Below are 15148 nucleotides of genomic sequence, written 5' to 3'. Positions count from 1 at the left end.
AATGTGCCAGAGGGACATCTACACATTGCGGTGTCATATGTAGAAACAAAAAATAGAAAAGCACCAAAAGTCACACCAAAAAGAATCTCATGCACTATGAAACTATTCATCACCAACACACACTCATATAGGGCAACATGTTGGGGTTGTATAGGGGTTTGCCTTATTCAAACCCCTGTTTCTATGTTTATACCTCCATAGACAACTAGATACATAGATTGGATAAAATAAAAGATTAGATTGTGCAATAGAAACAAACTCTTCTTAATGGAGGAAACCCACTATTATTTGAGATAAAATGTTAATTTGATTAATTCAAATAGATAATAAATACATTTAGAGACTAGTGACATGATGTTATATTGAAAAAAAATACATACAAGAGATAAGAGAGAAAGGAAAACATTACATAGGAAAGACCCCTCTCTTGAAATAATGGCACGATTGTAAGCAAGATAATAATTGTTTTTTATTTTCATGAGTGCAGATTTTGGTAGAGTTTTATTACTAGTGTGAGAGATAGATATCCGAGAGTGTGAATGTTGCAAAATGAAAGAGAAAGAAGAGTTTTTCTGCTCAAAATGAGTGGGAATAGCCATTTTGAATGTGCCCAAAAGAAGGGACATGCATCAAAAGAGGCTCGATGTAGAATATATCCAATTTAAATCTAAAATCATTTCGGGACGTTTGTGCGCTACATACATGTATGCTCACCACTCTCCCATTTGACCAAATCAATCCCACATTTGGATTAGGGGTTGCTAATGCTTCATCTTTAAAATCCATGATGCTGGAATGATAGTATCTTGATTATTATTTTTTATTATAAACACACCGAGCCTATTGCATAAGTGTCATTAATGCACTAGGTGTAGTTTACGACACTAAATTTTTCCCCCACTTTGTAGGACTACTCAACTCAAGGGAACAAGTGCACTAAACTAACTTAGAAATTTGTGTTCATAGAACTCATGCAGTGTATTAAATGCATTAATTACTTTAAAAAGGGATATTGTAGAGGCCACCAAGGTCAACAAGGAAAATACGAATGGTGACCCCAGTGCCCAACAAAAAAATATAGTGTTTGACATGAATATTCAAGTACCATAAAATCAAAAAAAAATTTAGCGCCAAAAATAAGGAAGCTCTTTGGCAAGAAGAATTATCAAGCTACATATTTTGTCACAATATTCATGTAAAAGGGTAATATATTGTAATAATGAAATAGGTATAATGATCAGATACTTATTCTTCAAAATGTTTTATGTTATCTTCTGTGATATACTCTTATTTGACCTACTATTAATACCACACTATATTTGTATTAGATATTTTAATTTCATGTAATTTTTCCTCTTCTTATTGCCTTTCTTCTACTTTTCCTTCTCCTTCTCATTGACCTTCTTCTTCTAATTTTACTTAGATTTTTGTCGTTCCTTTCCTTTTGTGTCTTGTTCCTCTTCTTGTTCTTGTCCCTCTTCACGGGTGATCCCACAATACTTCTTGAGTCCCCTCCCTTTTGTATGTTTAACCCTATTTGACCCATTACTTGTAATCAATCTAAGAAACATCTATGTGGGTATTAATTTATGATTTATAACTTATTGTAGTTATTTTTAATCCCCTCATATATTAAAAAATATCAAATTTCCATAAAATTTAAGTATGAGAGCTCTCTACTTGATTTCCTCGATGTTTTCTATGTTTGCCAAATTCATATAGTTTCAAAGTTTCAGTTTATGTCACATCTTTCTCGTCAATCCTAACCTCCTAATACATCACCTTTAAAAAAAATTGAGTCTTTCAAGTTGGACCATTGGACATTCCCATCCCAAATACCATTTACCTGTTAAAATTGATATCCTAATCCCTTGTCCTCTGAACATTTTCTAAGTCTATTTCTTCAACCTTTAGACTTGGCCTTCCCTTCATACCTTCCTCAATCCTCTAAAATATTCAAAGGCCCTTTTAATAACTTTTAAAGTTGGACTTTTAAGATTCCCTCGGTCCCCATGCTTCCTTCTAGGAGTTTAACTTTCCTATATGCTTATCAACTTGTCAGGATTTCGTCCATCCACCTACTTTAAGGGATGTTTACCTCAATACTCTCAATATGCAAACACAAACAATGAAGAAGTGTCTCATGCATCAAGTTAAAATGTTTACAAAATATTTGACATGAAAGAGAGAAAAAAGCAAGTATTGGTTTTGGACAATATGAAGGTTTAAGAACCTTATAAATCCTCAACATGATTCTGTGAGGGGAAATGCTCTAAACTGAAGATGATGTGAATAGGTATTATCGATTTCATGTAGGCTTTGAAACACTTTGAATCACCATTTAAAATCAAATAAAGATGCATAGGCAAAAGAATTACAAGGTGTATGAGTTTTCAAACCATTCAAAAGTGTGGTCCATATTTCAAAAGCTCACTATTGTGCCAACAATATGACATGGTTCATAATAGGAAAAAAGATCTAACATATCAAGTAAGCGTAGCTAAAATAATTATTTTAATTATAGAAAGAGATATAATGAATAATAGCATGCTAAATATCTCTAATAAATGTCGCCTATCCTTTTGCAATGCTCGTGATTCCATTAGTGGTTGATAAGCCCCTACAATCACCAAATTTAATTTTGCAAGTGCCACAAAGGTATATATTTTAGCCAAAATGACGTATATTTAAGAAGTAAAAATGAATGAAATGGGTTTTTTTTCCCTAATTATTTTTGTGGTTACTATCATAGATCATGATAAACTTAAGACAATATCTAGATTCTATTTGCAATATATTTTCTAGGTTTCCTCACTTCATTTCATGCTAGACCTATAGGAGTGATGAATGAAATTACTAAAACGTTTTTCACAATTTTTTGAATGTGACTGTTAAATAATAGTTAATTGTGAGTGGGACATCACAATTTTCCTTGAATATTTAACAATTTCCTAGTACCAAGTCTCCCAAGAGTTGCTAAACGCTAATAAATGATAGATCTAATGATATATCTATATGAACTAGTAGTTCATTTAAATAATTGGTCACTAAACCAATTCTAAGGTATAGTAATTTTTTTTAGTGTTATAGAGAATTGAACATATAAATTGTAAATGAATGGATGCACTTTATATTAGTATAGTAAAGATTTAATAATGCACATTTTTGTAGTTGTATATCTCCATTATTTTATGTCAAGACTCATAGAAGTATTATAATTGCATTTTTAATCATCTGCTCTAGCCACATGTATTGATACAAAAGAAACACTGGTTGTGTGACAACATATAATACACTAGAATCTTTTTCAATTATCATTTTTTATTTATTAAATCCCTATCTCACTAGAACATGAGATGGGTTAGGATAAGGGCTTTGAATGTATATTATGATTAACATTGATCACAACTAGATCGACTAATATGTGAAAAATGAGGAGAATGAAATCGATTGCAAACCAATTTATTTAGCCACTTGGCCCTGATTCTGACTTGTTACTCACAAAACAAGACCTCATGGCACACCCACAAACATGAACATTGAACATTATAGTAAATTTAATTTGTGACATATAAACACTAATTACATGTGTATTCAAATTACTAACGTAGAAGGTAGCCTAGGAATCATAACTTTGGGTGAGGAGGTTAGACTGAATGTCGCAGGCATGGGAGAAACACAAGGGAAATCTATATGCGAAAACAAACACTCTCAAATCACTTATTAACATAACTATGGTTTTCCAATGAAGGGACCACACATGCACAAATATAGGACCTAATTCAAATGAATGAGGATTAGACCAACCTCCAAAACGGGGCTCAGTAATTTCCATTGGGAAATTAGGGTGTGGTGTGTGATTAACAATGAGCTAAAAATATATATAGGAGCTATATCGTCACATCCATGAGCAAGATCGGATGCTTGAAGTTGATTGGCATCATGTAGATATGACAATCATAAATGAAGATTGAGAAAACATCAGAGTGTTTTTAGGAGTGGTCTCGTTTGATTTATGTTTACTGAAATTCTAATCATGCAATCATTTCATGTGATCCTAGAAGCTAAAAGGAGTTAAAGTTTCGTAGTCCCGCATGGGTAAACGATGTTGCTTCGAAGACCGGGAGTGGAGGCTTAGACCAGTCTGGAACGAACGGATGTGAACCCAGTAACTCAAAAATTCCCAATAACAAAAATATGAGCAGTGGTTGGTATACCAAAATAGGTTTACATTTCATGGATTTTAATGACAATGGAAAAGATGGTGTATTCATCGGGCGAATCGTTTACTTGGTTGCCACTCCGGATAGAAAGCCCCACCTTATCTCCATAACAAACAAAAACGACGAAGAGTACATGTGAATCATTAAAAGTCAAGAAAATGAAATAGATTAATACAGTCGCTAACAATACTTGTTCATGTCGATTTATACTCGTGTTAAAATATCAGTATTGCCTACCAACCTACCCAACAACAGCTGATTTAATTCGTGTATCTATATATACAAACACAAAGAAACAGATTTTCACATCTCAGTTCAGAAACAATTTGGCATTTTAGCCTGTTTAAGTTGTGATCAGACTCTGAAAGAGGAAGTATTGTACGATTCTAGCAATGCAGACATTTTATGGCCGCCTCGTGCTGCCACTTTTGGCATTGTGGTTCACTATTCAATTTGTTTCAGCGAAACATGCTGTGATCACACGGCGCTACAATTTCACTGTGGGTTATATAATTCTATGGAATGAGTTGAATGTTTTATTGTTTAGGAAAGTATTAAATTTTTACAGATAGCCGTGATTGATTCTTTGTTCTAAATATCCACAGATCCAAATGACGAATGTGACTCGTCTTTGCACCACGAAAGCTCTCTTGACTGTCAACGGGCAATATCCGGGGCCTCCAGTAGTTGCTCGAGAAGGAGATCGCGTGGTTATCAAAGTAACAAATAATGTTAAAAACAATATTAGCATACATTGGTATCTCTTCTGCTCCCGCTACTCAGTTATTTACTTAATAAAAATAATATTATATGCTGATGTCCCTTTAGTGGGTGCACCTAATGAATTCCTATGAATCGCTCAGGCATGGAATTCGGCAGCTTAGATCTGGATGGGCGGATGGTCCTGCTTATGTCACTCAGTGTCCAATTCAAACCGGGCAAAGTTATGTGTACAAGTTTATTGTCAAAAGGCAGAGAGGAACACTGTGGTGGCATGCCCACATCTCATGGTTGCGAGCAAGCATACATGGGCCCATTATCATCTATCCCAAGAAGAATGCTTCTTACCCATTCCCTCGCCCACACCAGGAAGTGCCTATTGTTTTCGGTATGCCCTTCAGTACTCGTTGATAATGTGTTGCCATTGTACGTACATAGTCCTAAATTTACAATGAAAATACTGCTGTTGATAATGTGTTGCAAATTGCAGGGGAGTGGTGGAATGCAGACACTGAGACTGTTATCAATCAAGCAATGCAAAGTGGTGCGCAAGCTAATGTGTCAGATGCATATACCATCAACGGGCTCCCTGGACTTATGTATAACTGCTCTACCAACGGTGAGGGCGGGGTATTAAAATGGATGAAACATAACTAGACTGGTCGCTATTGTTCATTTGTTTAAATGTAAATGTAACAAAGGTTTCCTGTGTTGTGTAATGCAGATACATTCAGGCTCAAAGTGAACCCTGGGAAAACTTACCTACTGCGTATAGTTAATGCTGCACTCAATAGTGACCTGTTTTTCGCAATAGCCAACCACACATTGACTGTGGTAGAAGCGGATGCTGTGTATGTCAAGCCTTTTCAAACCAATGTTATTCTCATCACTCCCGGTCAGACTACCAACGTCCTCTTGACAGCTATGTCTCAGCCACCCAATGCCACATTCCTCATGTTAGCAGGCCCATTCGCTACGGGAACAGCAGCTTTTGATAACTCAACCAGTGCTGGAATTTTAGAGTATGTAACTTCCAATGCGACAGCAGTTAATTCATCCTCATCCTCTCTTCCTATGATGAAACCGACGCTTCCAGCCCCCAACGATACCTCCTTTGCCGCCAATTTTAGCCAAAAGATGAGAAGCTTGGGCAATCCGAAATTTCCTGCAGCAGCTGTCCCTCAGAAGATGGATAAACAGTTCCTATTCACAGTCGGGTTGGGGCTAAATCCGTGTCCCCAAGGACAGACATGTCAAGGCCCCAACGGTACCAAATTTGCAGCCTCCATTAACAACATATCCTTCATTCTTCCCACCACCGCTCTTCTTCAAGCATACTACTTTAATCAGTCCAATGGAGTTTACAATACCACTTTCCCTGACAATCCGCCATTTCCTTTCAACTACACCGGCACGCCGCCTAACAACACACAGACCCTCAACGACACCAGAGTCGAAGTGCTTCCCTTTAACACTAGCGTACAGCTAGTTCTGCAGGACACCAGCATTGCGACCTTCGAGAGCCATCCTCTGCATCTGCACGGCTTCAACTTCTTCATAGTGGGTCAGGGTATGGGAAACTACAATGCAAGCACTGACCCATCTAACTTTAATCTGGTGGATCCTCCGGAGAGAAACACAGTTGGAGTTCCCAGTGGAGGTTGGGTGGCTCTCAGATTCCTAGCTGATAATCCAGGTATTAATATCATTACGTAATGTTAGCTTCAATCGCTCATCTGGTTCAAAGATTTGTGCTTCTTTCGTATAAACATATATCCGATTGTATGTATGTTTTTTGCAGGAGTGTGGTTCATGCATTGTCATCTCGAGCTGCATACCAGCTGGGGATTGAAGATGGCGTGGGTTGTTTTAAATGGAAATGGTGGCAGATCTCAATCTCTTCTTCCTCCTCCCAAAGATCTTCCCCCCTGTTGATCATTCATCCTTCAATTAGACTATTCAATTTGTGCTTCCTAAAATCTGACTGCATCCAATCGTGTGCTGGTCCAAAGTAGTTTGCAAACGATCGATAAAGAGAAACATATCAGTATATTTGTGTATCAATAAGTATGCTTTGGAATATATCAGTGATGAGACCTTGGTTGAATTACTATGACAGAGACATCTCCACATGGACCTTTCAAAAGTGAAAGTGCGAAGGTAGAATTAAAATTACAAGTTTTGCAGAGAATTTCTAACAGTAAGATTCACATTTCCTTATAATATACTTATTTATTGTTGTTTTATATGGTTGAGATTTTCAGCAGTATATTTCTTCATTCGAATACTTAATTGAAAATAATGTTGTTCTGTGACAGATAGTTTAATCTTAAATATTATCTTCATTTTTCAACATCTAAATAGTCAATTAATAAATAAGAAAAAATGTATAATGAATCATTAGAAAAATTACAATTTTGTTATTGACAATTTAGTCTATTTTGAAATATAGTAAGATTTATAAGAAACTTTTAAAAACACATTGATATCTATCGTTTGTAACCTTTTTCTCATGATTTCTGTCAGATTGTTATCTGATACTACCTCATTTTGTACTAGGACTAGCACTTTTCTGAATTAGTTTTTAAGTGCATTATAAAAAGTTAAATTTAATTAAATAATTGGATTAAGGCATACTTATAGATATGTAAATGAAAGATCTGTCTTTGTTTTATTTAATCTCAATTATAATACCACTTCTCCTCCTTCTATGCATAGAATCTATCTAGATTTGCATCAACATATTTGATGTGATTAATGATGACTCATATCTTCAATACTAAATATGAAATATATGGAAATTATTCAATTCATTGTGAAAAAATATATTTTCTCAATAATCTCTCTATATTTGAACATTTATTCATTCCCTTAATTAGAGCTTCTATCAAACGGAGGGGGTGGGGGCTTTGTGGTGTAGAGCTCCGAGATGGGCATTCATTATGTCGAATCTCTTCTAGATAAAAACTACATTCTTGGAATTTAGTTTCTCCCCCCCACACATGCACATAATTGCACTTGCTTGTATTGATATGCTACATGCATATGATTTAATTTGTTTTTATAATTTAACTCAATTCCTATATAATTTGAATTGTAATCTTATAAGTACCATTGAAACTTTAATATGTTTTCAGTATATGATACATAATGCACGTGTGACATATAAATGATTTAACAACAATATAACACAAATATAGCTAGCTACAACATATAATTGATGTATATCATTGTTAAGGTGTATACCTATTGATATCAATTGATATTCATATGGTTTTCATTTATCACATAAAACTTTATAGACATTTTTATTGTCAGTGCACATACCACTATTACAGCCGCGTCAATTGATATTGACTTATTTCATGGAATCGATGATGACTTACATCTTCAGTATTGAATATTTAATGTATGGGAATTATTCAGTTCATTGCGAAATAATCTATACTACCAATAATGTGGCTATGTTTTCATATTTTGTTTCTCTTAATTAAAGCTTCATAAAGTGGAGGGGGTTTGGGGCTTTGTGGTGTGGAGTTTTGAGATGGGGTTTGGCTCTATAGAATCTCTTCTAGTTAAGAAAACATATTATTGGAATAAATGCACACACACACACAAATAACTACTTGCTTGTATTGAAATTCTACATACATATAATTTAAATCAATTCATACATAATATGAATTATAATCCAAGGACCATTGAAATTGAAATATGCTTTCAATACATAATAAATAAAGCATATGTTACATATAAATGTTTTAACAATTATATCAAACACAAATTGATGCAGGGGCATCTGGGAGGGGGCACAAATAGCTTGCACCAAACCTCAATTTTGAAATATTAAAATGAGGATTTTCATTTCTTATCTTTATTTTGATAAATTTTAGCTTATAAGTTTGTAAGTGTTTTATTTGAGTAATTAAATTCTTTGAAGAAAATTAACAACACTAACAAAGCTAAGGAGAGTCAAATATGAGGTGAAATGAACAAACAATAAGAAATATTGTCCAAGTAAGTTTAAAGTGATAGGTAGTTTAAATAAAATAATTGAAACATATTGCAGGCATATCAATCAGTGTGGGATGGAGGCGTGGCGAAGAGGTGTCTGGGGTAAATGAAGAGTTTGGATGTTAAACAAAAAAAAACTAGAATAAGAATGAAGGCGTGGGGCCACATGTGGATTTGAAAAGATGGGAAATAATTATTATGTAAAATAAAACAAAATAGAAATCCGAAAAAGAAGAGAGGGTGCGCCAAAATGATTGAGAAAAACTGAAAGGTGAAAAGGGATTTATGAGTAAGGAAAAATAATAACATTGTGTGGGAAGATCAACATATTTTTAATTACAAAGGGAAGGAGAGTGTGTAGAGTAGAAGACATCAAACCTATGAGATTCAAAAACAAAGGGATAGCCAGAAAAGCGTGTGGAGGAAATAAAGAACAGATGATAAGAAATTGATGCCCAGTGCATGAATACAGACAGGGTAGAGATCATGGAAAAGGATATGAAGCATGGACAAGGAAAACCAGAAATAGATGAGCCTGCTAGGGTTGTGTGGTAAATGGATTGAGAAGATAGATGCAGTAGTGATTTAGAACAAAGCATGTAAGAGACACGACTTGTTAACAAAGACAAAGTGAAAAAAGGAAAAAAATAGAGATTCATTTCTACATCTGTAACTATTTTTCTCCTAGTCAATAATGTTTGTAATTTTCATTTAAAATTTTGTGTTGATTATTAATTAATTTTTTTTTTTGACACTATAGTGATATTGGATAGAGCCCTAATTACCCATTACTGTTTTGTTTTGTACTCGTGGTCCCTTTAGTTGATCTTTCGTATTGGATTTGATCACTTCCCCATCTCTCTTGCTTGATTGTCTTGGAAGGAAATTCTTTTTTCCTTTCACTTTGAGAAAATGTGGCTCAAGCAACCTAACCTGTTCTATAGAATTAGAAAATGATGGAATGTCAGGACTAACAATACGACTATGTTTTGAGTTTCTAAAAAAATGAGATTGGTCAAAGCTAAGGTTATTATTTTGAATGATACTTGTTTTGTTCATATCTTTTCTGAGAAGAAAATCATTTAAAGGGATCTCAAGGTTGTGTAAGATTCCATTCAAAAAAGATGGTTAAAGTTGCAGTATCCTAGACTAGAAAAATTCCTTGCTGGCTTGTCTCCATAACCTCATTTCAAAGGAGGAAGAATTATGCTAACAAATATAGAGAGATCTCTATAGTTGCGATGCGAGGATAAGAATAGTATATTTTTTCATCTTTCCACTCTTAAAAATAAGGCTTCTAATTGGATCTCGTCCACCAATGAGAACTGTGCGCTATTGGATTTGGAAAAGCACATTAATGTGGCAGTTGCTAGTTTTTTCTCCAATCGCCTCTTTGAGGAAGGATTGCCTCTGAGTGGTGATGTGGAGAATTTTTTTGGATGTTATACCTAATGTTATTAAAGATGATACTAATAGAATTCTCAATTCCATCCCCTTTGATGATAAAATTAAAAATATGGTGTTCTCTTTTGAATATAACAAGGCTTGGGTCCAGATGCTTTTCCTTTTTTCTACTTCCAATGTTTCTGGGAGATTGTGGAAAAAGATATTTATGATCCAGCTAAGGAATTTTTTGGTTGTAGAAGGATTCTCAAGGAACTCAATGCCGATTTAATTGTTCTTGTCCCTAGTTTCATGGGGGCTAATTATTTTGATACTTTCAGATAGACTAGTCTCTACAACTCTATTTATAAAATATTTTTCAAAATTATGGCTTTAAGATTGTAGCTGGTCCTCTCAATGATTATTTCTCCTAAGAAAAATGTTTTTTTTTCATAGGAGGAAAATTATTGATTCTATTGCAATTTTTTACGAGAACAGTCACTCATTGAGATGCAAAACGAGAGTAGGGATTCTCCTCAAGCTTGATCTTATGAAGGCTTATGACCGTGTGAGTTGGGGTTTTCTTATTAAAGTTCTTAAAGATTTTGGTTTTAGAGATATTTTTTTGGAGATTTCTTGGCAATTTGTTTCGCTTCCTACCTTTTAGGTGGTGATTAATTACTCCCCCTCTAGTTTATTCAATAGTTATAAGGGTATCGAATAGGGGGATCTAATTTCCTCTTTTCTCTTTATTATTATGGTTGAAGCCTTGAGCTGTTTCATTTTTAAAGTTGTAGTTGTTGGTTTGCTTAGAGGTTTATCCCCCTCCTCTTCTAATCTGGTTTGTTCACACCAACAAAGGGATGCTGTAGACAGATACAACAAAGCTCAACAACAGAAAAGCCAAAAAACATCTGAGAAGGTTTGTACATTACTTCTCTTGTGGCACAAGAGGCTACAAGACACAGGGCACCCAAAATGAAACAATCATGAGCCAAACACAAAAGAGCGACAATGCAAACAAGGCCGGCCAAATCAACAGATCTAAACCACCTTATAGATCTGAGAAATCGAAAATGAGGGTTTAACTAGCACCCCAACCCACACATTTGGGTTTTACCAGGCTCCCTTAACCTATAGCAGAGTCTCCAAATCACTAACAGCAAAACCTAAGCCTAATCGAAAACACAAACTGGCCAAATTGGGCCATTGAAAACTACCAGCATCCAGCCTATCCATTAAAAAAGAAAAATACCAAGGGTTTTTCTAGGCTCCCTCAACCTTGAGGATGGGTTTTAAGAGGCTCCAAGAACCAGACACGGTACTACTAGCATCCATCCAGCCCTTGAACGAATGAAAAACAATAGGTTTTTCCTAGGCTCCCTCAACCTTAAAAATGGGTTTTACACAGATCCCACAACCAGACAAGACCCAGATCATAGTAAAACAACCAGAAAAAAAAAATGGGAAATAGGGTTTTTAAAAGGCACTCTAAAGCTTTTAAAGGAAAGACCAAGAGGGTTTTTACAGGCTCCCTCAACCCGTAAAGCAACTTGTGAAGATGGGTTAAGAAAGGAAACCCAAACCCAACTATGACGGTCACCATGGAAGGATTGGCAGACACCCACAACCAGCAACACGAGCATCATTAGGATTCAAAAAGCTCCCTCACCCCTTCTCTCCACCTCAATAGGAGAAAGAGCCACCTCTATAGGCAAGAGTGGAAAGAAAGCCAACCATCCACAAAGTCCATTTGCAGCCCGCAGAAGTTGAAGCACTCCCTCATACCTTGTCTCCACCTCAAAAGGAGAGAGAGCTACCTCAATCAGACATCGAGGAGAGTAGACCCACTGCCTAAGCAATCCTTGTAGCACCCAACATACAAGAAGCCCCTCCACCTCAGTAGGAGGGCAACCCAAAGACAACAGAGAACCGGGAAAATAGGGGAGAGCAGAAGAGACTCACAACAAGGATGAGACAAGGAAATAAACAAGGGTCTACTCACACCGAAAAGAAAAGAAAACTCCCACCAAAATGATTGCACAAAGCCAAGCTCTCACAAGTCCTTGGATCGAACACCCAACTACGGGTGAGGGTTCTCAATGTGATCCAAGGAAAGAAAGTGAGAGAAAGAATAGGGAGGGAGAATAGAAACAACCACCAGCGCTGTCAAAAACAATAATAACAACCTCCCATCTTGGCTCATCACAGACCAAGCCCACCCTTACCATCACACACGATAGAGCAGTAAACCTTGGAGCAAAAAAATAGACATGAGAGAATCGGTAGCTCCCACAAGCTTGAGAATGGGTTTTAAGAGGATCCCACAACTTGATAGCGTACTACTAGCATCCAGCCAACCCCTGAATGAAAGAAAAACAATACGTTTTTTCCAGGCTCCCTCAACCTTAAAAATGGGTTTTACACGGATCCAACAACCAGACAGGAACCAGATCACAATAAAACAACCTGAAAACAACAATCTGGGAAACGGGGTTTTTAAAAGCACCCTAAACATTTTAAAGGAAAGAACAAGAGGGTTTTTATAGGCTCCCTCAACCCACAAAGCAACTTATGAAGCTGGGTTAATAAAGGAAACCCAAACCCAACTGTGACGGTCACCATGGAAGGATTGACAGGCACCCACAACTAGCAACACGAGCATCAATAGGATTCAAAAAGCTCCCTCACCCCTTCTCTCCACCTCAATAGGAGAAAGAGCCACCTCTATAGGCAAGAGTGGAAATCAAGCCAACCATACACAAAGTCCATTCGCAGTTCGCAGAAGCTGAACCACTCCCTGATACCTTGTCTCCACCTCAAAAGGAGAAAGAGGCACCTCAATAGGACACTGAGGAGAGAAGACCCACTGCTTAAGCAATCCTTGCACAACCCAACACACAAGCAACCCCTCCACCTCAATAGTAGGGCAACCCAAAGCCAACGGAGAACCAAGAAAAGAGGGAAGAGTAGAAGAGACTCACAACCAGGATGAGACAAGGAAATAAACAAGGGTCTGGTCACACCCAAAAGAAAAAAAACTCCCACCAAAATGACTGCACAAAGCCAAGCTCTAGCAATTTCCTGGATCGAACACCCAACTACCGGTGAGGGTTCTCAATGAGATCCAAGGAAAGAAAGGGAGAAAAAGAACAGGGAGGGAGAATAGAAACAACTACTAGCGCTGTTCAAAAAAATAATAACAACTTCCCATCCTGGTTCATCACAGACCAAGCCCACACTTACCATCACGCACGATAGAGTAGCAAACCTGGGAGCAAAAAAAAAGACATGAGAGAATCTACAACTCCCACAACATCCTCCCAACACCACCCAAAGGCCACCACCACTCCAGATCCATAGGAAAGAATTGCAACTACCGCCATAGGGCACAAAGAAGGTGAAAAAACACGGAGACCCGCTATGTTAAGGAGAAACCAGTCCATGCCCATCATAACACCTGCCTAGCCAAAAACAAAATGAACCACCCAAAACAACGACCCATTTGGCATAGCAAGCCCTGCGACCAACCACTCCTTGCTGCCTTCATCGTCATAAGAGTTAGTGTCCTCGTCCTCCCCTACACATGCCCTACCGCCCCCACAATCACTTCTCCCACCTTCGCTTATTTCAAAGTTTATTTCATATGCCCTCCACATTAATAATTTGTTGATAATACTTTGATTTTGAGATACTCTTGAATTAGAGAAGTAAGATCTTTGAAGCCTATATTGTTAGGTATGAATCTAACTCGAGTCAAAAAGTTAGTTTTGAGAAGAGCTCTTTATTCTTATTTAACACTCCTATTCTTAGACAGAGAAGAATTGTTGATATTTTGGGTTGTAAAATTGAGGATCTTCCTACAACTTATCTTGGTCTCCCGCTTCATAGTAATGTGATTCATAATTTATTTTGGAATGGGTTGATTGATAGATTCAATTCAAAACTTGTTAGATGGAAAGTTATGCATCTTAGTCAAGCGAGTAAAGTTCAAATGATCAAGGATTTGATTTAGAATATTTTGGTGTATGCTATGAACCTTTTTAAAACTCCCTCAATTTTTTATGAAAGAATTGAAAATATTTAGAAATGCTTTCTCTTGTTTGTCACAGAAGATAGTAAATGTATTCATTTGGCTTCTTGGACCAAGTTTGCTTGCCTTATAAATCTAGTGGTTTGAGTATCAAAAAGCTTGAGGATTTCAATGTTGCTTTGTCAGCTAAGTAATTACAAAGACTTTTCTTTGGAGATTTGGATTGGTGTAAGATTATAGCTGTAAATATGCCCAGGCCATGCCTGGTTTGGGGCAACTCTTGGAGGCTCTTTCTCACCCTACTAAGATGGTGCTTTGGAATAATTTGATCAAGGCCATATGTATTCTCTCTGAGGGTATTAGATGGATTCTAGGGAATGGATGGAGCATTGAATTTTTATATGATTGGTGGATTGGAGATTCCCCTATTTTCGAGGTCCCTTCCTTTAGACCAATTAGGGAGGCTTTCTTGGCCCAATTTGGTGATAAGATGGTGCATTACTTTACTAATGATAGTCGAAGGAACCTTAGTGATTGATCGAGGTCTAGGTGAGCTCCAATTTTTTGAGCTTCTAGCATATTCCTTTCATGGCTTCTTTTCTAGATCATATTATTTGGGGGCCTCCACCCTTTGGATTTTTTTTTTCCACCTTAGCCTTTTCCCTTCCCTATCATCCTAAGTTGACCTTTTCTCTATGGGATTTTCAATCTGGAATTGTAAGTTGATTCTTAAGATTAACATCTTTTTCTGGTTCTTGATTCAAACTAAGATTCT

General features: G+C 36.6%; 1 protein-coding gene across 1 annotated transcript; it reads left to right on the top strand.

Moving 5' to 3' along the window:
- Positions 1–4612: 4612 nt before the first annotated feature.
- Positions 4613–6878, top strand: LOC131030716 (laccase-4-like). The gene is made up of 6 exons (XM_057961609.2): positions 4613–4723; positions 4829–4980; positions 5087–5331; positions 5434–5562; positions 5668–6639; positions 6745–6878. Exons 1-6 carry the CDS (start codon positions 4616–4618, stop codon positions 6876–6878), a joined length of 1740 nt encoding a protein of 579 aa, XP_057817592.2. The 5' UTR covers positions 4613–4615.
- Positions 6879–15148: the final 8270 nt, after the last annotated feature.

The sequence above is a fragment of the Cryptomeria japonica genome, unplaced genomic scaffold (assembly GCF_030272615.1).
Source record: "Cryptomeria japonica unplaced genomic scaffold, Sugi_1.0 HiC_scaffold_332, whole genome shotgun sequence".
Taxonomy (NCBI): Eukaryota; Viridiplantae; Streptophyta; class Pinopsida; order Cupressales; family Cupressaceae; genus Cryptomeria; species Cryptomeria japonica.
The sequence above is the reverse complement of the archived record's forward strand: the minus strand, read 5'-3'. Positions and strand labels throughout refer to the sequence as shown.

What these genes read in the sequence shown, in the direction of transcription:
- LOC131030716 (XM_057961609.2), top strand. Translation starts at nt 4,616, where the DNA reads ATGCAGACATTTTATGGCCGCCTCGTGCTGCCACTTTTGGCATTGTGG. An exon ending in GGAAGTGCCTATTGTTTTCG is followed by an intron (nt 5,332 to 5,433) that starts GTATGCCCTTCA and finishes TGCAAATTGCAG; the next exon opens with GGGAGTGGTGGAATGCAGAC. An exon ending in GTATAACTGCTCTACCAACG is followed by an intron (nt 5,563 to 5,667) that starts GTGAGGGCGGGG and finishes TGTGTAATGCAG; the next exon opens with ATACATTCAGGCTCAAAGTG.